Raw genomic sequence first — 24,587 nt, 5'->3', positions numbered from 1 at the left:
TGAATGTGTATCGAGTCACGTCAGTTTTTTTAGCCGAAAGCCTAACCCTTTGGCAGATGTCCATGAGACTACATCCCACACGTAACAAGCTTCATCAGTCAGAGACGGGATCGGCAAATTGCCGTATCCCCCTCCCCATCACCACAGGAAGTAGTCTGCTTTAACAGTGGATTTAATTAATACCTCTGCGCGCTTAGCCTTAGATACTTAAACTCCCCTCATCCCTCGATTCAGGAAAACAGGTTGAAGCTGAGACTTCAAGTGGCTTCCCACTCAAAATAAATAGATTTTCAAGGCTGTGATTCCCAATATGTAAGAAGTTTACACACACAACTGTCATATATACAGCAACTGTGAATAAAGAAAATAACCTTTCATTCAAGGTATGTAATTAATCTCATGAACAATATACTACAGATCCATTGATGTTTAACCTGAACCACTTCAATATACCGCCTGACCATACATGTCTAAACTAAGATGTCTGAGTAATATATAACAAGACAAGCCTTCCTCACTTCAACTTATCCCACTCAACTTTTGATTTACTACAATATCTGAGCTAGCTCAGTGACAGGCCCCAACGTCTTGTTCTATATTCATCCATCTTTTCTGTCCATCCAGGTCTCTACATTCGCCAGCCCAGTCAATATCACTCGGCAGACGTATCTTGATTTCAGAAAGCTCTACTGACCCATGGCCTAAGGCAGATCAATTAGACAATCAGATTGTCTCTGGTCAGTAAATGGTCAATATATCCTCTAGCTGTTTGATTGACCATTGATCTCCCTACATGTATCCAAGTGTCCACAGTTTGTGGTATAATCATGACGGGAAGGCTGGCTCACGTTACAATTGTCTCCTCATAATGCTGTAAATAGGGCTGCAGGTTATGAACACATCCTTTGAAATGTCATCTCATAGTGTTCTTGCTTACGAACAACTTAATAACCCAATCTTCAACCAAAAGCTAATTGGAATACATGCTATTGGCATATTGTTGTAAGAGAACACTTACGCGGAAAGACATTATTTACGGATATACCAAATATTCAAACCTGGTGCAAATGCATAAATATACTACTCAAAAGAAGTTCAGAACTACCCAGGTTTTCTAAAAGATTATTTCATATTATTTTTACAAGATTAAGTATTGTAATATGAAAGAATAAGGTGGACCTTAACTTTTGAGCAGAAAATGTCAGGCTCAGCTAATTTTAACTATGGCAAGACCAGACTTATTAATCTCATGGTGCAAGCAAGACAAGGCTGATTTTTAAATGTAGGTTTCAGGCACTTTACTGCCTTGAACTATGGACAACTTGATATATTTTCAAAAGTCCCCAGAACTCTGAGTTAACGAGGTTTCTCTAAAATTCCCAGTGATGTGAGCTTGACTCCCCCTCAATCCGTGGACAGTTATTGTGTAAGTGTGTCTGGGGGTTGTTGATACTTCCGACTAATTATCCTGGCACAGCTGAGTTGCCCAACACCGCCACAAACACTGATGCATCATTTACAGCCTGCAGATGTTCCACTCAGAAATAGATTCAAGCCAGTATTTGCGACCACAGCTGTCTGCACATCTTCCTTAAATCTTCACTTCCCCCCTACACAAGACAATCTCGCACATAAAACAACAAGATGTGTGCTCCATACAATTGTGAAACCGGCGTTACGGGATGTGCTGAAACTAGCATCTAACTCTCTCTGCACCAACTATTAGACCATGAAAAGCCATGACGAGGGCAGGAAATAATTTAATTACGACCCTTACCATGCATACTGATGAGAATATTACACTTTGGAGGGATCACTTTTCAATACAGAATTACACATCAGGCACATTAATCCCAAATATATCTGATTTGAATGTACAGCACATCCCATGCTTGTGTACAGGGTCTTTCAGTGTCTTTTCGGTGAATAGAACAAATGCCAACGAACTCCCCTTCTCTATTCTGGTGGTATCTATTTTTAATACTGTCAGGTCTCAGGCGACTTAATAGATTTTTCTGCTTGTGATCAGAGACTGATCCGTCTTTCATGCATAACTGACGACATAGCTAGGTGTGAAAGAATTGATTTATGACTTTAACATATGGGTGATTCTCAATAAGAAAGGCCTTATCACACTTATGCTCCTGAAAGTAATACAGCAAGCAGATTGATAAATGTTCTGATTATATAAATATTGAACTCTGAATATTTTGATTTTGTGAAGTGTGTGTATAGAGCAGCTCCCAGATCTAAATGGGATCTTAAATGAGAGGCTGATGTTGGAGGAAATGTACATTTCCTTTAAGGAAATTCACAAATGATTTGAAGTCTGATTGACTGAGTGCAGCTTCACCACGGAAAACATCTCTCGAGATCCCATCTTTCCTTATTAAAAGGAACCGAGATCTTCTTACGAATAATGGTCACTTTTTATCATAGATCGTTATTGTTGGGTTTAAACCCAAGTAGTAAGAACCGAAACCTACAATCATTTGGAGGTTTGCAATTAATCAATTTCTATGGGAAAATGTCTGAACTGTTGAAGTGGTAGTTCTTCGGGGCGTAATATTTCCTGGCTCAACTTCTGAATCAATGGCCATTAGAGTCTGAGAATCTTTCATTGAGGAGCTGTAGGAACGGTTTCTGTAGCTTGGCACCGATCCTGGGGTCCATCCTTTCCCCGCCTAGTTGTGTAAATCAATACACTGATGCAATAAAAACTCCATATGGGATGGAAGGTTGGGGTCATTTTATCACAATAACAAATACAGGGGGTAAATCTTGGTGAGTCATCTGAGTGAATATTGTACGCTCGGTGTTACCGATGTAACAACCTATGCTGGTAACGATGCCAGAGTGTAAAAGATATGTTCAATTGGTAAATCAATAGGCAAATAACTGGAATCATCTCAATATGTTCACTGCGGCAATATCTGTACAAATAACGCCATAACATTCGACACATAATTCAATACTTTATTTGAGGTCTGTATTTTTTCTCAGCCAATTAACCTACCTTTTGCTACAACCGGGTTAGTTTCAAATGTCCAGTAGGGTTAAAGGTCAGTTAGTGACCTTTGGCCTTGCAAAGTGACAGGGGGTAGGGACATGTGACAGCACGGTGTTTCCCAGACGCCATGTTTACCTAGCCCTCCTGCCCACCTCAGCTCTACCTCACGCACAAACAACACTCTCTTAGCCTTCTCAAGAGACAAACTCCTCTCACTTTATCACTTCTGTCTCATAATTGCTAAATTCCAAGACAAAATATAGCATCCTTGTAAACATAATACCGTTTGAAGACAACGAAAAGTGCGAATTGTCATAATCCTTAACTTCTGAAAGATGCAAAGCTGTTAGTGATCAAGGAGAATTTGAATAGTCTTAAGTACTGTTTTTAGCTATTTGTAGCTTTTTCGAAGGAACAGATTTCCTGCCATACCAATGTGGATATTCTTCTTGAGCCCCATAGGCACATAATTTGTTTATGAAATGAACCATACCTCATCTTTCAAGACGAAGAAAACGCATCTTTTCCTTAATTACAACCATAGGACTAGGCATACACCTCCGCCATGCGGCAGAGATAAACTGGTTTTGATTTACCTTGAACACAGTTAAACTGAAACAATCAGCTGCAGACGCAGGAGGCCAAGACATGATTACATGTGTTTAGATCAAAGCTGTTTATCTTCTGAAGTCAGTCTCTGATGCACAGACGACCTTTCAACACTGGACCCAAGTGAACTCTCACCTCAAATGGGGCATTGCGGGCCAATGTGAAACAAATGTGCAAGTCTGTATTTCAATTATGCTTTTCAACTAAATGGTGTTCAAGCAGTCCTGGATATACACAGTACTAAATAAAAAGGTCAACATTTACAAATTACATATTGCTTTGTAAATGTATCTGTGTCTTATGTCCGAAATAAGTTGAGTTGAAACACATTCATCTTCATTTGACAATACTGCTTATGACATCCTCAAAAATATATTGAATTTGGCACTATTTCAACTAATGTTAAACTTGCAGCATCAACATTATAAAGACATGATTTGCAAGGCTTTAACGTCACAAATGAACAAAATCAATGAAGATTGGACAACTTTTTCTGTGTCCGTCATCCATGGGCAAATATTCGAGTTGACAAACTGACAAGACAAACATGCATGCTCAGAAGGCAGTGTGAGTCCACACAAGCTCAGTGCACAGACATTTAAGCGACGGTTACGGGAACAGATCAACGACTGGACATCCCCCAAACTCCCGCCAAATCTATTGTCCCCACACTGGCCACTGGAGTATTTGTGCAAAGCTAGTTGAAACTCTGTTGACCTTTTCATAGAGTCATGGGGCTGCCCTTCTGCTCCCTGTTGACGCTCAGTGAGTCATCAGAATCTGATATCCATACACACTTGTTGAAAATTTTAATGAGAAAATTGTGAAGTCTGATGGTATAAGTTTCCCTGATCGTGTTTGTGTGTGATAACAAGTTGTATCGCTTGCCATGACAAGTTGGCACTACCAGGATGCATAGCAGTACGTAACCTATCCCAAAGGGTATCAGGTCAATGTAGTATACAACTTCTATACAGACACACTTTTTCACATTATCGCAATGTGCCACATTCAAAAATTCCGCCAAATAGTGACAACCATACATAGACAAATATTTTAGCGTCCAAAAATTTGGGACAAAGAGTTAAATCCTAACATTTATTTTACAAACGCTTCATTTGGAAAAAAAGCAAAATTTAGAAAATGGCCAACCCATATAGTATTTAGGACATAGCATTTCAACTAAATTGGTCAGAAGTGATTTTCACTTCATAATTTTTACAATTACAGAGCAATGAATGATTGGCAGGAGCTGTGGCTGTAGAGAGGGAGTGGAGGTTGACTGGACAGTAAATGTTCGGCTTGAGTGATCAGGCTAGGTTATGTAATAATCTATTGAAGGCCTGTTATTGACACTGAGGTGTGAAACAACAGCTTGGGGGTCGCCTGGCTAAGCTGACACTAGCCTTCAGCTGGCAGGGCCCTTGGCTTGGAGATTAATTCCCTGGATGCCAAAATATTCCTGTGTTGCTAATATTCCAAATCTCTTACTATATTCAATTTAGCAATTTACTTAAACAAATCTTTGTCACATCTGAATTTCTATTATCCATTTTGAGATTGTTTTAATTTCATGATTTCAAAAATGAATACTTGGGCTATCACAGGACAAAAATATCATCTTTCTGTTTGTGTAGGGAATCTTATGAACGGAAGAATTTCACATGTCAGCTTGAAGCGGACAATTTAGAATGTCCTTGAGCTAAAAAAAACACAGCACATGTCTAGGGAGACACATGTGCATAGGGAAATAGAATTAATTCCGCTTGGGTGAGGTATTATAGATATCTGTGGCAGTCTACACAATACGTGGCCTATATTGTTGCTGGGATCAGTAGAGGCCTCGTCAGACAATACTCCACATAACAATGATGCACAGAGAGACACAACAGTATACGTTTATACTTGTGTCTATGATGGGTGTATATTGCAGATCTTTGTAATAATGTCAATTTGTCATTAGGCTGAGTATAGGATCATCAACAACGCAGCGTGCCACAAGTAATAGCTGCAGTTCGATACACATTCATCTTTGTGTATCACAAATGGTATAATAATTACCATACCTGTATGGACAGGTGTTGGTTGTGATGTAAACAAACATGATCAAAATTACTTCAAATTGATTTTAAACAAATCTTTCTAACCTTTAGCAGTTTGTTTTTAGCGATCATGATAAAATAAATGAGAAAATAGGCCATAAAATAGCTGTCACATCAGTGAACAATACCATGTGGCACGCTGTGTTTAGAGAATTGAATCAGCTTCTCACCTTCAATCTTCACAACAGAGTTGGGTTGCCAATCTGGCCAACTGGCCACAAGGGTCAGCTCTGCCGATATCACCAGAAGAACACGTAATAATATCTCCATAGCGTAGGTCCTTCAGCTAGTCCTGGGGTAAGACAGAGGCAATCAGTGAGCTAGGTTAACACACTACAATAGAGACTGTTATGGTTGTTCATGCATTGCTAGACCATCAACACAGCTGTCACGCAATCAAACACTCTCCTCCTCATGTGCTGTGCTAAGTTCTGATAGTATATCCAATCCCAAATGGTTCACTTTGTGCAATAATATTGCAGGAGTTTACAATGTAAGTGTAATTTCGAGAAATCCACACATGCTCTCACAACCAACTCCTGTTACAAGCTCTGCTTAGAGTCAACTGAGCCTAAACACTACAGCTTCCCCACTGGATAACACTACTGGGTGCTGATTGGCTGACTGGGCTCATGAATATGCATTGTTATTCAGGGGCAGCCAGGCATGAATAAACAGGCAGGTAAGGCTGGGGATTAAGACCAGTGGCTGGGGGTTGAATAAACAATGCTCACAGACTGACCAGTCAGGATCCGGCCAGCCCAGTGGTCACTGTATGGTTGATAAGCTGCTCACTCAAGCAGATGTCAGTTTACAACCATTCTGCCTGCCTTAGTCTCAGTTAGCAAGCCTCAGGAGATAGCTGTCTTTGAACAACCAGAGTCTACAGTGTAATTTCCAAACACCACACTGAGTACTGATTATTGCCCAAACCAGAACTTTTATACACTGATAATAATTTGTATTTATTTAATTCCACATTTTTTATGACATTTCTGAATGGTAAATACTGTTATGTGGTCAGGACAGACAAACAAAAATGACATAAGCTAATAAATCTTGTAAATCTACGTCACATAGCATACAATTTCGTCAACAGATTCCAGTTTGTTTTTACACACCTGTAGGAAACCCCCTGGGTCGTATGTTATGTTTATAGACCCCTGGGGTCAACCACTTGTTGAGGAAGCCAAGCTATGACTCAGACATTTATTAGCTGGTTTATCACAGCAATGTAACAATCTCATATTTTCACTGAACTGTGACGCAGCTAAAAGTAAAAAATCTAACAATCGAATGACTTTCCATGTGTGAAAATCTGTCATTTCTCCTGAATCAAAATGATTCATGTGTTTTCCACTGTGTCATAACAGGAAGAAAATCTTTTTTCTTGTAAAAATCTTTCTTGGGAATTTACAATGATTTCTGGGATATTTATCATCAATTCCACATTTAGCTTGATTCAATTGTTTAAACACGAACAAGTTATTGTTAAATTTTATAAATAATTCAACATTTGATTTCTTTGGTTAATCACTATTGTTGTATGATGCATTGTGTATTTATTGACATAAATAACACACAGAGTACACTTGCTCCACACCAGACAGACATTTGAATAATGAAACCTATTATTACTGAATCAGACAATCAAGGAAATTAAATTATAAAATCAATTTTTAGTCCCAAACAGACCCATGTGCTCAGATGATGCAGCCTAAACCAATTACATGCTAGACAATTGTACGGTGAGATCATGAATGATTGAAGTCAGCTCAGTCAGTTGTGTAACGGTGTGAGGCCATGGCGGACTCTTACGTAACCTGCCAATACACGGCTGCCACAGCCAGCTTTAAATCCCTGAACACTGAAGCCACACACTGGTAGTTACAGATCTATACTGTCTGGGGTCGGGCTCATGTGGACTGGACAGACCATACAGATCCTGCTTCTATTGTTACACTACACATACCTCAACTCCTGATTCTACAACTACTACTACTACTACTACTACTACTACTACTACTACTACCACTACCACTACCACTACTACCACTACTACTACTACCACTACTAGTATTGCTGCTTCTGCTACTACGACTGCTGCTAATACCACCACCACTACTACTACTACTACTACTACTACTACTACTACTACTACTACTACTAGTATTGCTGTGCTTCTGCTACTACGACTGCTGCTAATACTACCACTACTACTACTACTGCTGCTGCTGCTACTACAACTATTACTGCTGCTGTTACTGCTGATACTACCACCACTACTACTTCTACTGCTACCACCATTGCTGGTACTACCACCACTACTACTTCTACTGCTACCACCATTGCTGGTACTACCACCACTACTACTTCTACTGTTTCCCTACACCTACTTCTACTACTGTTACTACTACTATCTTGACAACTGAACTTACCATAGTTACTACTACTACTACTACTACTACTACTACTACTACTACCACTACCACTACTAGTAGTGCTGCTTCTGCTACTACGACTGCTGCTAATACCACCACTACTACTACTACTACTACTACTACTACTACTACTGCTACCACTACCACTACTAGTATTGCTGCTTCTGCTACTATGACTGCTGCTAATACCACCACCACTACTACTACTAGTATTGCTGTGCTTCTGCTACTACGACTGCTGCTAATACTACCACTACTACTACTACTGCTGCTGCTGCTGCTGCTGCTGCTACTACAACTATTACTGCTGCTGTTACTGCTGATACTACCACCACTACTACTTCTACTGCTGCTGCTGCTGCTGCTGCTGCTACTACAACTATTACTGCTGCTGTTACTGCTGATACTACCACCACTACTACTTCTACTGCTACCACCATTGCTGGTACTACCACCACTACTACTTCTACTGCTACCACCATTGCTGGTACTACCACAACTACTACTTCTACTGTTTCCCTACACCTACTTCTACTACTGTTACTACTACTATCTTGACAACTGAACTTACCATAGTTACTACTACTACTACTACTACTACTACTACTACTACTACTACTACTACTACTACTACTAGGAGGAAAACATCTATGGACACTACTGGTATAACAAATACTACTGCCACACTTCTTGCTAGGCATGTGGTACACAGCTTGTATACCATACGCTGTTTTAGGATGCTACGTCTACAGCAACAGCAGTGCATCCCGTCTCACTGTCGACAGCGTGCACAGCTTACAAAGGACAGGCATACATCACTCTCACATTTCTCACACAGTATATTCTTAAAGGAGGCAGCTCTTGTTTACCCAAAAGATTTAAATGGAGATTTATAAGATAATATAAATTTGCAATTTGAAAACAAATCATTCCATTAACTTTAAGGTATTTTCCACTTTCAAAATCTACTAAAATGACTAAACCTTGATTTATAAACAATCCAACAAATTGATGTAAATCTTTTCAGTCTGAAACAGCTCATTGCACGGTCTATTTACCCTCTAACATGGTAATGTTTATGTACTAACAACACCAAATAGCTGTCATCAATTTCGTTTTGATTAGTAATCAAACCTTTTTGAGTTTGTAAAGGAACGACCCCAGCCAAGAGGTCACTTTCTTGTGCGCATTCATATTTCTAACATAAATCTCCCAAGTTTGACACTTACACGACCAATGTCTATTGGCTATTGTTGATAGTATTGTTGATTGTATTATGAACCTGTTAAGCAAACAATAATATCCTAGTATTGTTCCGCTCTCTTGGGGGTGCCTACCCGCTGGGCTACTAACGAGCACAGCCCAGGTGAGAAGAGAGAGAGAGACGAAAGTGACACTAAATATGATAGCAAAATAAAAAATAATGTCTAGACAGATGGAGCCAATATAAAGTTGACATTTAATTCAATGAAAATTCACTTCATATCTAAAAAACAAACAAAAAACACACACCCTCCCAACACCTTTTGGTAAATACTGCAAATTGTACTAATCCATTTATCCTGGTGTCACCTGTGAAGGATGCCATTTCTTTTTTGTTATCTCTGAAAAGGTTAAGTTTGAAAAAACACCTATCCTACGGAGGTAGGGTTGACATTTAAAAGAAACATCCTTTTTCCCTTGTTGCTGTTTTTGTCCTGATCGTACCGACACCTGAGTTGGAGTACTTCTGAAAGCGATACAGATGTTTATCAGTTTGTTTGTTTTCTGTTATTTTGGCCATTTTGAAAGAAATGACCAGCCATAAATATTAACACATTGATATTACTTTCCATCTGCAATTTAGATAACAAGTAAATTGCATTTCAATCTTTTCATATCAACCGAACCACATACAGCACATAGAAATATTTTTAAAAATTCTACATATAGTTGATTTTTAAAAGAACATATTCTTAAATGTTAACCCAGCATTAAAGTAAGTTGCATAGAAATCCCCTTCTAACAAATTACATAACGCAGATAAAGAGCCAGCAGGCAAAATTGGATCAGAGGTAATAGGTTCAATAGGGTTGATCCCAATCAGACACAAAGATTTAGGTGCAATGTTGAAATAAACATGGATTAGTCTTTGGTATTTAAAAATCGAGATTGATTGTAATGGAATTACACACAGGGCTATACCAAGGCTTCACCTGCATGGGATCAAGGTTACTCACTTCCTACGTGTTGATTGTAACACCTGTGTGTGATGTAATGAAAGGAGGCAGAATGTTCACACTAATTCAATAGCCTCTAGTCAAATTTGATGGGACCGAAGCATACTGAACATCCAGAAATTAGTCAAGTTTTAACATAGGAATGTAGTGAACCATGTAAAAATATGCTTACGAGGCATGGTTGATCAATAGTACTCAAACATAATGTAATTGTTGAGTCAAACTTATGTTCATTGGTTCTTGTACATCAAAGGAAGTCATTGACGCATGGAGATAAATTGCTACTTTTAGTTAAGGTCGGTATGTTTACATCAGTTTGGACCACACTGAACAAATACAGATCTCTATTGTATGAGATTGTCTTTAGATTAAGGATCAAGGATGCATAGCACTCATTTTCCTGAAAAGATACATGAACGCCCTTAATGAGGACGAAAATGTTCACAGTGACATCATCTGGATTGACAAGTGTCCACATGAAGGAATCATTTATACATATCAATGTTCTCTTAGTTCTGTTCAGACAATGCAACCAGAAATTGTCTGGCATGTGGTGTCTCTGGATTAACAGGGTGTCACTGTACATGAAATGTGTTTGTTGTTTGATGTGCATTCAGCAATATTCAAGCTATTATGACGGAGGCCTGTGAATAATCAAGTCTGGACCCAACAATCTAGTGATTGATACTGTGAGCAATGTTCCACACTGTAAGGGTATCATGATACACCATCAACCAAGTCACCAATCTGACCTCCTGATCCAATGAGTCGCCTCCAACAACCAGCATAGACTGCAAGGGACCTATTCGGAGCACCTTAAGAATACAGTACCACAACTTTTCATGAGGACGATCCTTAACCCCTAACCCCAACCCCAATCCTAGTGCATGAATGTTTGTGTTACTGTATTCTAACGGTAGGCCACCTATTGTAACCCAGAATCCAGGTACTACTGTATATAAAACACATTAGATTAGTAATATTCACTTATGAACAGTTTAACATACATAATTCACATTTTACAAATTGATTTTAACCAAAACTCATATTATCAATTACAGTAAACTACGGTTATAACGAACTCAAAGGGACTACTAATTTTAGTTCGTTATAACCGTAGTTCGTTATAAGAATATATACAGCATAACTACAGCATATAGTCAGGACTAAAACGTTAGTTCATTATATCCGTTAGTTTGTTATAAGCGTGTTCGTTATAACCGTAGTTAACTGTACATCTATTTTTCATTCTGCATTTATTAAAATGCTGATTGTATCTCAAATGAACAACATCAGTCGATCAGACTTCTACTTCAAATGATGTGGAGTGATATCTATAACTATCATCTACTGCCACTTCTTGTTTATGAAGAGCGCATACAATACAACACACACGTTCTTCCTCCCAGTATTTCACTCAATTATGTCCTGATAAATGAACTCTGTTATTTCTGCACTGTGTACCCCCAAACCCTCACGTACATATTGTTAATCCATAGTGTCACTTGTGAAGAAGGAAAGACAATTGTTGATAAGTTCATCAGGATGACAATAGTTTATCAGTGTCCGCCAATCTTGATAAAGTCGTCACCTCGCGACTGTCGATAAATCAAGGTACGATATGATGAACAAGTGCACTACACTGGGAATGGTATACGTGCAGTTTTCACCATGACAGAAACATGCAATGACGTCAATTGCAATACCTATCAGTAACCTGGATTAGCTCATATGGCATGCCCTCATTTCAAACAAAAACGCATAATATACATACCACTGTTCTAGCAGCATGTACAGTGCATAGCTATATCATAAAAAATCCCCTTTGAAAAATTTCCATTAAATAATCACCATGCAACTCTCGTGGACTGAAACAAATTTCACCCCAAGTAGGAAGTATAGCCTGTCATGTCATAAATCATAAATCAATTCAAATACATAATGCAACAGAGTTGCTGGTTAAACAGTACACATACTCCCAATTATATTGTTCTCCTTGAAGCTCCATCCCTTCATCCTTAATGTGGTATAATTGGCATATAGTTATGTGCACCTGCACTACGGTGTGTGCCAGATGAAATACTCTGAAACATCACTTGGTTCATAAGCTGACATCATGTATGTAAGTAATTGGTACACTTAGTATGAATTACCCATTTGTCCATACAGTGTATGGCTTTGCCACATGTGGTTTATACACTGTACATGACTCTAAGGCCACAGTGTTGCAAGTTATATTGGTGATAACTGGTAAACAACAAGATGTAGGTGGTATATATCTTATGCACCTGATGGCATTTTCCTGTATGCACTTATCAAGTCTATAGCTATTGATAGATGGCTATTTTATTGACACTGAAATTGATTTTGTGTTATTGAAATTGTGACCTGAATACTTACATAAAGGCTGAGACTGTCATTGTGATAAAGCCAGTTTCAAATCTATTGACATATTTAAGGTCATAATTTTGAATGTAATTAAATTTAAACTGCATTTCAAAATAGTTTAATAAAAATATTTGGTATGAGTTTCTTTAATAACATTTTTTAAACAATAACGATGAGAATTTATGGATGTCAATTTCTTTATTATGTGAAACACAATGTTTCGGAGTATATGCTTACTCCATCATCATTTCACCCAATGAAGGAGTGAGCATATACTCTGAAATGTTGTTTTCCTCATAATAAAGAAGTTGACATCCATAAAATCTCTTCCTTATGTGTATCACTTCTAAATGCCTTTCAAAGACTTGATTCTTAAACAATATTATCAATATATCGGTTAAAATTATATCTTTTCATATATTCTTTGTTTTTTGTAACCAAATTGTGCTATATATATTTTCATGCAAACAATGTCGTACATAGATGTATATATACAGTGTTCATATACACAGCTGTTGATAGAGATCTCATTACAAGCTCCCAGGACATTCTTCCTGGTCATACAGGGAAGCAAGGTTCTGTTTAAGTCCATCAATATGTTTCAAACATGCATATTTTCTATATCCTACAGACAAACTAGATCAGTTTATGTGTTTTATATCACGACAGACATATGGATGATAACAATGACTAGAACGTGACACACTACAGGTTAACAAAAGCAAAGTTCAGATAAGGTGATTTTTTTACCTTAATAGCTATTTATATACACAGCTTTGGATATAATTTGTCACAAATATTCAAAACACATTGTTTACATAGTCAAAATTTAAATTAATTTTAAAATTTGATAAAAATATATCCCTACCCATGAAATGCCTCTAGATACTGCAAGATAATATGACTAATGAGCCTGATTAATTTCATGTTTAATCTAGTCCACAAATTCCATTCAGAACAAAGGTTAACAACTGTTAACGATATTGCTATATCAGTGACTTCATCACCCAGTCTCCATCCCAGTCAAACTAATGCTTTTCCTCAGGTACGCATTTAGCACCTGAGTGGTATATATATCCTATATATCTTTATCTACATTTTTACCAATCACCTCCACAATGCTACACTCCTCTGATGGCCCTATCAGCTGATGTATCAATGCAATGGCCTCTCTAATACTGAAGATAACCGGGGAACATGCCCTCTGGCAGGTATCCTGCCTATGGGGCAGCACAGCATCTATTATTCACTGTTAATTCTATCAATGCTTTATCTATATCCACCTGACTGACCGAGAGACTGCTTCGACACATGTTGGTGTCTATTACAGGTGCAGAAAGGAAGATTAGGGATCTATGAGGTGCTTCAAAGGGGATAGGGATCTAAGGAAATCCCTAAAAGGGGCCCTGGTCCCTTGGGACCTTCGTCTGTCTACTTCAGACAGTGGGGGTAGATAACTAGTTTTGTTGGTAAGATGTTCTTGTAAATTCCTCACCTAATGTTACATCACACAGAGAATGGTGATGGGCGATAACTTATGTAAAACAGGTCTGTTTGTCCACACTGAAGAGGACCATCTTTATTCAATGAACCACAGGTTCTTGACCAGTTAATGACATTTGATTGTACGGAGTACAAAAATATCCAGTACATTTCACAGGAGTGTGTTGTGTCAATAAATAAGATATACTATTCCAAATAACTTAAAGAACACCCGATTGCATGACAGATTAATTAGAGTAATATGAAAGCATTGGGTGTTCTTTAACTTCTTTTGAGTGGTATGTTTGGCTGTTTATTATACTTTTTTTTAAGTAGATACAGCTACAATCGAAGTGTTTGACATGCCTTTCTGGTGACGGGCAGATAACCTGTGAAGTGCATTACTGGGATATCTATATGGCTGTTTGACAGCTTGGCCTCACAATGTTTTGGGCAACAATCCTTTTATATCCTGATAATTTGTCCCTAATTATCTATCTTCAACACCGGTATGATATTTGAACCTGTCAAAACTTTGCTGAACATCCCTGCAAACCGAGCATATCTAGTACCCCTTTTGCAAGCAGTGTGACATAAACTTTCTGTATTTGAAAGGCATATAGAAGTGTTACACATAAGGTTTGTTTGTTTGCTTGTTTGTTTGTTTGTTTGTTTGTTTAATGCCGCACTTTGTAATATTCCAGCTATATGACGGCGATCTGTAAATAATCGTGTCTGGACAGGTAATGCAGTGATTAATATCATGAGCATCGATCAACGCAATTGGGATCGATGACATGCATCAACCAAGTCAGCGAGCCTTACCACCCCATCCTATTTGTCGCCTCTTACGTCAAGCACAGTCGCCTTTTACTGCAGATACACATAAGAACATTTATGGATGTCAACTTCTTTATTATAAAGGGGTAAGCATATACTCTGAAATGTTGTTTTCCTCATTATAAAGTTGACATCTCTAAATTCTCTTCCATAGACTTTATGATTGAGATATAAGTATACACAAGGAGACATTTTGGAGAGACTTAAACTCTTTTTTTTCTTCTTAATTCCTAGTCTGTTTTTGATTACATCATTAATTACATATTACAATTACACGAGACCGAACAACACGTCAAGAAAGATTCTCCCCCTTAGATAAATAGACTCACCTTCTCCGAACAGAAACAACCAAGATCGACTGTAACCTAAGATTTCTATTACGACATTTGACACAAATTAATGCATGCCACTTCCTTCTTTCAAAAGATATAGTTGTTTTTTGCCTTCCTTTTTAACTTTCAATTTCCTCGAAAGATTGGATTTAAATAGGACAGGACGGACATGTGACGAAACGAAACGAACCGGACTTCAGGTATCCTTTTCTGGTTTCAATATATATACATATATGTATCTGGTTCTGATATTTCAAAGGTTTTTACTCATCAGAGAAAGTTTCAACTACTGATATGAATAAACAATCCCAAAGCTAAATCTTCAGATCTTTTCTGTTTCATAAATACTCTTGTCTAAAATGTCATTTTTGACATATGATGCTATGACTCTAAGCAACCTGTGCACTATTTTTAAATTCACTAATCCCCAAGATTTTCCAGGGGAGCAGGATGTAAAAAGGTCTAGTGGCCATTTGTGACGCTGAAACCTGATCTTGATATTGGATTTGTTGACACACATCTTTCAACCGAAACAGGATTTGATTATTTATAGCTGCATGATATCCTGAATCAGAAAGGGGAATAAAATTACAAAGGATATGACATTTTTAAAAAAAGAAAGAACAATGCGTTTTGCAGTTTTTATTTCATCTAAGCTATTATCTATGTGTCAGCAACATGTACAGTCTGATTCCCAAAAGTGGTACTCGATCGTGTTGGATGACCAGAGGCTTACTGTGTTGGTGTTCTCAGATCCTCACATAAAGACGTATTGTATCCGAGAACAACGTCTGATTTCAATGAAATTGCAGACATCAAAGAGAAATGGTACAGTTTATAGATGCATTTTAATGATTAATATGAAATTGATAATAAAAAGTTGGTTGTTTGGCATATTACCTTTGCAATCAAGTAACTTGGTTTGGTTTTGAGACAGAGTATTCAAGTGCATTTTGTCTGCCCTCAAGGGCCCTAAATTCCTAGGGAGAACAGGTTGCCAATAGGACCCCATGCTTGCTGTAGGGGGTGACTAGTACGGTGCATGGGACTGTGTGTCATAGTGACATGGATAATTGCTCATACTGTCAACCACTTGTCTGCCTGGTCCAGACTTGATTGTTTACAGAACACTGTTCTACAGCTGGGATACATCCGACACTCACTAACTCACACACATACACACTACCTCATTGAGTGGTCCAACAATATTCATTTGTTGCATTAATGCAAAAAACATACCTGTCAACGCAAATTTACATAATTAAATTTTAGAAGCTAAATAAATTATTTATGAAATATCAAAATAATAAAAATGCATTGGCTTACATACACCATATTGAAAATATATTCAATATTCTCACATATTAGTTTAAACTGCACACTCTCGGTTAAATGCTTAATAATTTACAACTAATTAAAATTTATTTGATAATGACATTCAAAATGACCTCTAGATTTCCTAAAACCTACAACCTCAAACAAACTCATTTCCTTGCATTCCCTCGTTGCCTGGCTCAAACCATGCATAATCATCCAGGAACGTGAGGTATAGTAGGTATGACTTGTCAATCATGTATATGTACATAGGTAACACTCTCACCTGGGCAGGTGAGTCATACTCTTATCTCTCCAACCCCCTGGCCAATCTACATGTCTCCCACTGGAGCCCTACTCTAGTCCAAGCTGGGTCTCCCACTCTCTATAGTAAACATTAACACTGATTAAAAGACTGCAGTGCTGAATTAATGGAAAGCTAAGTGGGACAGGGTAGATGAGGGGTGCACAATTTCAGGTCGGACATGTTTACTGAAGGCACAGTGGTTGGTTGGACAGGGGAATGACAGGGGGATATGAGGAGAGGAGGGGGGGGGGGGGGGAGGGAGAGGGCCAGGTAGCGTGGTTGACCTGGCTTACCGGTCACACATCCGAGTAAATGAAGGCCTTGTGTAGTTGTGCAGGTAAAAATGCTAACACCTGAGCATCTGGCGCAAAAATGTAGTCAATAACGAGTAGATATAAAAACATATCAAATGTCAGGTAAATGGAAAATTACAGGTAAGTTAAAATAGGATTTTCCTAATATGAACATCAGAGCACCTGAGAATGTTACTGTCAGGTGATATTATGCAATTGGAAATGCATTATGTATGCACTTTGTATATCATTACACACCTGTCAGCTTGGAAGCTCGTTATTTGCAGATATTCTCCACAGGTGAGCAAGCTTCTCAGGTAGCTATAGCTAGCTTTGACCTATATAACCGCTATGTAGTTTAGTAAAAGTTTAGTTTAAACAAATTGTACTCAAAAACAAAGCAACTAAAAAGTAATACAAAAATAAATCTGCACATACCTTGATTATTATAAATAATTAAATCCAGGGAAGCATTGCAGGACAGTGTACAGAAGCTGGTTCTGGGATGACAGTGTAGTAACAGTGGTTGTAAACTTCCAACCAATCAGAACACACCAGGCTTTGTCATCGTAGCCTTTGATTGGTTTCTTGGTGAGTAAACAAATTTGGCGGCTTCAGTGTTTGGCAAGCTGCCCAATACTTGTGTCCAGGTCTCGACTTGCCACCCAAACAAGGGGAGACACTGGGGATTCACGATACCTTATAATACGACCCCAGATCACCTGAGCTGGCTGTTCAGACTTGCTCCTATCTCGAAGCGTCGGTCACTATTCACAGCTTTATTGCTGTATATGAAGTATACTACAAGGATAAATTTTGATGAAATATGTAGTGAAATATGACCATTGCATTTATTTGCAATAATATTTTGAAGGCTAATATTTTCATATCTTTCAGCTTAATAGAAACCTGCATTGAATATGATTTCCGAATATACTGAAATATATATGATGAAATGTGTAGTGAAATATGACCATTGCACATAATATTTTGAAAGCTAATATTTTTAATAATTTTCTGTGAGGATCTGGGGTAGAATAGGCCTCCAGCAACCCATGCTTGCCATAAAAGGCGACTATGCTTGTCGTAAGAGACTACTCAAGAGATCAGGAGGTCAGGCTCGCTGACTTGGTTGATACATATCATTGATCCCAACTGCGTGGATCAAGGCTAATGATATCAATTACTTGATTGTCTGGTCCAAACTCGATTATTTACAGACCGCAGTCATATAGCTGGAATATTGTTGAGTGTGGTATTAAACAACAAACAACAAACATAATTTTCAGCTAAACAGAAACCTGCACTGAATAACATGTCCAATATATTCCCTCCCCTACAGCAATAAGAAGTTTAATTATTAACCTGCACAACACAAAAATATGTTGGAAACAATGCTGGCATTGAAACAAAAACTAAATGAAATATTGAGGAGTTTTTACCATAATAAATCATACAAACTGAAAATATGACATCCATTGAATAAACACATATAAATGTCCTAAGTAGCATAGGCATGTGATTATATAAGCTTTTCTCATGGTAAGCCATGTACAACAAAATGACTTGATTTTTATATAACTTCAATTGATTTGATTGAAATAAATCACATGATCAAATGACAGACTTGCATTCTAACAATAGTATCCGCAAGCGACAAAATCCGTACAAAATCCCATTAGCATTAAAAATTACCCCTAAGAAAATCTTGCTAAAGCCCATTAAGTGATGATGTAGCAAATGAATAAATGGAGCCTATTTGACTTGTTCATCCCCCAATTCCATTAATTAAATAGCTCCCTACTAGCAATCGTAACCTTTAAGTAACTTATCAAAGACAACACCGCACTGAGAGCAACGCTAAGCTAGTTTGCTGCAAAAGGCATTGCCTGTGATCCAATTGTACGCTAACAGACTTGGCCCAATTGCAGAGAGCTGTTTTGTAAGTGGGGGCACTCAACCATGACCACTACCTTGTAAGATACAAGATCGGCTGTTTGCCAAGAGAAGTCATGCATAAAGTGAAGGCAGTACAGTAAAGAACGCAATAAACATGTGCGACATTGTCACCACACGTAGCCAGGCTCTTAGAAATATTCTATTGGTATGAGAAACGATACATGGAATCTTTACTAAAGCATTTTGTACATTACATGGGGTATATGATACTACACCATGGCTCTTTGTGTGGAAGGTGTTGAATTAAGACCCATTTATCCGACCTGTTTCTTATGAGGCATAACATAAATAAGAATTCTGCCAACAACATTCATATTAAGAAACTTGAGAATAGTTGCTTGGATATTCTAACAGTTTGATATTCATTTTTCATGCTGAACATATCTGATTACATCTGACAAAGCATTGTAATTTCTACAAAACTGAATCAAATGATTCAACATGATTTTTAATTAATTTTTTTTCTTCTCATTTGAGTATTTCCATGGCAACAGGAAGAGCATGAGACTTTGTTTTGAACAGCTGGGTTTGGAAAATAAAAGTGAAAATGCTCTTTGAAATACAATCTGACATGTTTCTTATTAGTCATTTGAGAAGAGGACAACGCGAGACAAGTGAAGGATCAAACAACATGATTTTCTGTCTCACAGAGCAGCTGGATTGTCTTCAATAAAAGAAAACAAGAGATAATCAAAGTGCTGGAAGGTTTTATGGTTACTTACAAATTGGCCATTGCTTAGCAGCTTGTTACATATATGACCTACACTTAGTCATCTCCTGCTGAGACCAGTGGTGGAAACCACTTCACTATTTATTGTTTCTGATTGGAAGTCAGGCTGCAGATTCAATGAAAACACCTGTTGTCATCACAGTGCACTGGCACTGGCTGGTAGGACAGCTCACCAGGAGTGTGCGAACACCTGGTGCCATCACACTGTACTGGCACTGGCTGGTAGGACAGCTCACCAGGAGTGTGCGAACACCTGGTGCCATCACACTGTACTGGCACTGGCTGGTAGGACAGCTCACCAGGAGTGTGCGAACACATGGACATGGACTGTCAGTTCCATTTGTCAACAATCTTGTCTTGCATTCTGTATTTCAGCAACTATCTTTCTGTCTTTCAACAACCATCATTTCTGTATTTCTGCAACTTTCTTGCATTTCAGCAACTCCTTTGCATTTCTGCATTTCAGCAACTACTTTGAATTTCTGTATTTAAGCAACTACCTTGCATTTTTGTATTTCAGCAACTACCTTGCATTTCTGTATTTCAGCAACTCCATTATATTTTTGTATTTCAGAAACAACTTTGAATTTTTGAATTTCAGCAACTACCTTACATTTTTGTATTTCAGCAACAACCTTGCATCTCTGTATTTCAGCAACTCCCTTATATTTTTGTATTTCAGCAACAACTTTGAATTTTTGAATTTCAGCAACAACTTTGAATTTTTGTATTTCAGCAACTACCTTGCATTTCTTTTTTTTCTATTAAAATCTTGCATTTCATACAGTATTTTGCATGTCAATATTTCAAACCTATTACAACTACCTAACATGAACAAGGCATTTCTAATCCTGTTCCCCAGTTCCTCCCAACTAGTCAGCTCTTGCCTTGCATACATAGCAGTCAGTAATAAACTAAATTACCAGATATCCTTTTTTCTTAAATGTATGATAACCTGATCAGCCTTAAAGTAATGACATCAACTGCCTATTTAACTGATTCCCTCTAGAATGTCACATCACAGCTTGTATTTTATACACCTACATTGTAAACGCCATGCTGTATGATACTGTAACAGTACGAGCTGTATCGCCCTCTGTCCAGGGCTTTACGTAATGGAGTTTCCAGGCGAGTGTATGCGTGTCATGATCCTTCCTCTTCATGTGGAGATTTACAAACAGCCTCCAGTTTTAACGAGGCGATTGCTCTCAATCCATAATATTAAAGTGTGACTTGGAATTAATCAGACTTTGAGGTCTGTAAGAAAACTCACTTTTAAAGTGTAACTCTTCAAACGAAACATATTCCTTTGAGTATAAGGCGTATGTTGTGAGAAACCAACACTGTAGTCATACATGAAGCTTTTATCAGGTAAAGAAGAAACTGAAGAAAAACCTCATTGAATCATACCTGCCTCCCAATCTTACAGTGAAACTAAGAATATATCTGAGTGAGTGAGTGAGTGAGTGAGTGAGTGAGTGAGTGAGTGGGTGGGTGGGTGGGTGGGTGGGTTGAGTGAGTGAGTGAGTGAGTGAGTGAGTGAGTGAGTGAGTGAGTGAGGTTTTGCACTGCTTTGAACAGTATTTCAGTTACATCACATACATGTCCCTTTGATGTGGGAAGAAATCCTGAATTGATGCAGGTCTTACACATTAACCATTTTGGTGAAACCCACAAGCACAGGTATGGTGCTGACAAACCTAGAAACATAATCAAGACGAATTTGGGATTCAAACCAACGATCATAGGCTTCTGGTACACCTAAGGAGACCATCACCTCATAGACAAATGCAGTGCCTTGATGACTGGGACACCCTTGTCCCAGGATTACACAGATCCGTCCCAACCAGTAGCAAGGGGTAGTCAAGGTGACAGGCTCACAATACAGTTAGTCTCAAAAACATTACCAAGGACAAAGGACAGTTAATGCACTGCAGCACACCAACCTAATCAATTCGGTATGCAGCAATCTGATACATATAATAATTAGTTGTAATGGCAATATGATGACACTTTGATCCAGTAATGCACATCCAAGCTGCAGGCACTTACTACCTTTAAGTGATGGCATATGCCCATGCCGAGATCTGTTTGCATGTAAGAAGATGCCAAATGAATTATAGACCCTACACAGGGATGCCTGGAATAACAGTTAATTACTTGATTGATTACATGAAAGGTTATGTCGTATTGAGTGGACGGCCAGGAGGTCATATTAACCTTCAAGATGTCATACTACATAATTTCTGACCTGGAAATAATATTTCATCAGGCGTAATGAATTGATGAAATGAGTCAGTAAATATGCCATAGGAAAGCCTCTGGAATATATTACCGTGATGTGGCCAATATTTACATAATGATCACCACTACCTTGTGACCCTGATGTCAACACTGTCAAGGGTGGGACTAATATAGTTTTGGGGGTTGGGTGTTTGGGGTTGGGGGTTGGCGAGGGGAGAATATTTCAGCTTGGGATTTCTGTCAGAAAAAAGATAATTGTCCTTCTCTTTCAAGCAAGTCAAACAATTCTTTTCTCTGTAAGGGAGAGCTAAATTATTAAATTTGACAACACATTGTTCTTTTGAGACGTCTGGCAAGCATCCCCTGCCCTGAATATCCAGTGGTCAGTTCCTAAGAGCTAATAAAAATTAAACTTGAAACAATGGAATTATGAAAAGTAGTGGAGAGGAACATATGATCCCAATCAGCATCCTATGACGTGTCTGAAGGCCTGAGCAACTGGAAACTTGGAAGTGTTACCCATAATATATATCTACACTAATAAACTATCAATGAATCATACTCCATGCATCCCCAGCTGAATAGCCTTGATGTAGATATAAGAACAATATTTCAAAATTATGGAAGACAAGTGTCTTTCCAGACGGACATTCATTATACACTGTGTGTGGTGCCAAATCTATTTCACCGTCATCAATAACACAAAGCCTATCACCGGAACAAAGATAAATTTCTGAGGCTTGGGGGACTACAGTTATCTTGTGGCCAGCTGCTGACATATGTCTTAATTATCTCCAGCTCATTATTGTCCTAACGGACACCATTGTTTGGATCAGAGGAATGGTAGACAAAATAGATTGCTAGACAAGATACAAATCATTTTAAGCTTGTGCAACTTTTATGTATTGTATTGTCAGTTTCCATCATCATCATCATCATCATCATCATCATTAACACGGACATCATCACCATCATCACCACCATCAACGCGGCCATCATCACCACTGCCATCATAATCAACACCACCATCAACACGGCCATCATCACCACTAGTCATCACCACCATCATCACCACTGCCATGATAATCATCACCACCATCAACATCACCACCATGATCATAATCATCAAAATCACCATCATCATTATTATCACCACCATCATCATGACCATCATCAACATCATCCTAATTATCTGCAATATAATAACCATCTACAACAACAATCATCATTATCTGTGACTATAAGTCATGATCATCTTCTAAAATATGATGTTATTACCACTATCATAATATTTTGCTTAGCAATTATGGAATATTTTGCTCAGTAATAAAGGGAATATTTTGCTCAGTAATAAAGGGAATATTTTGCTCAGTAATAAAGGGAATATTTTGCTCAGTAATGAGAGAATATTTTGCTCAGTAATGAGAGAATATTTTGCTCAGTAATGAGAGAATATTTTGCTCCATAATAATGATGTCACCATCACTATCTGTATGATCATCATAACCTTTGCTTAACAATAAAGACATCATAATCTTTACAACAATAACCATCATGATCATCTCGATGACTGCATTCAGTATTGGCAGCTGCACCAGTCAGTAATACATGTCGGTATCCTCAGATGAAGCAGGCTGTCTTCTCTCCCATCTTGTATTACCGGTACTCGATGTACCCCCCATGTCATGTCTAGACCAAACACCATCAACAGTATCAGGCAGACAATAAATGGAGCTCGGAGACTTTGATACATGGTGCTACATTGACCCGAACTTTGAAACACTGAGAGCTCCATTACACAGACACAATTAACACATGAACCATTGAGACTAGCATTTCATCAGCACAAATAACACATAGATCAGCTAAACATATTTTTCACCAACTCTCTCAAGACGGAAATCTATACTTCATAGGTACAAGCAAAATACAGCAAGACCTTGTGAACTCCTTTCCCTTCATACAAAAAGCTCTATATTCCCAGATGAATTCTTATCCCAGCTCCTTAGGTGTAACTGTATAGCGTATAATGACTTGAAAATAATATAGAAAGTGTAACATTGTTCTAACTGGCATTGTAAGAAATTAACATAATTCAAAAATGAAAAAGTTAATTGTTAAAATTAAACACAGGAATCAACTGTGAAGTAGACCTGGGTGCTGTTGTACAAAACAACCTCAGCACTATGACTGTTGTAAGTCTATGTTAAAGTATGGGAGGAATGATCACCTTAGCGCTAAGATCACTTTGTACAACGGCACCCAGTAGATTTACCCTCAGTTATCCATTCATATCATTTTCATCACTATGTTGTCT

At 38.1% G+C, this 24,587-nt stretch overlaps 1 protein-coding gene across 3 annotated transcripts in view; it reads right to left on the bottom strand.

Annotated features, from left to right (window-relative positions):
* Positions 1 to 17,856, bottom strand: part of LOC139459794 (semaphorin-1A-like) — a 45,226-nt gene extending 27,370 nt beyond the window's left edge. For 2 of the 3 annotated variants that reach the window (XM_071241585.1, XM_071241665.1), the window contains exon 1: positions 5,892 to 6,274. In XM_071241585.1, coding sequence (XP_071097686.1) covers positions 5,892 to 5,991 — 100 coding nt within the window. In that variant the 5' untranslated portion in view covers positions 5,992 to 6,274. Of the gene's footprint in view, positions 1 to 5,891; positions 6,275 to 17,775 lie in introns of those variants that run through there. The other variant, XM_071241508.1, reaches the window with a different exon arrangement.
* Between the last annotated feature and the right edge of the window lie 6,731 nt (positions 17,857 to 24,587).

This window comes from Haliotis cracherodii, unplaced genomic scaffold (genome assembly GCF_022045235.1).
Source record: "Haliotis cracherodii isolate W230 unplaced genomic scaffold, xgHalCrac1.p SCAF_1, whole genome shotgun sequence".
In the NCBI taxonomy this organism is placed as follows: domain Eukaryota; kingdom Metazoa; phylum Mollusca; class Gastropoda; order Lepetellida; family Haliotidae; genus Haliotis; species Haliotis cracherodii.
This window is presented reverse-complemented; position numbering and strand designations above follow the sequence as displayed.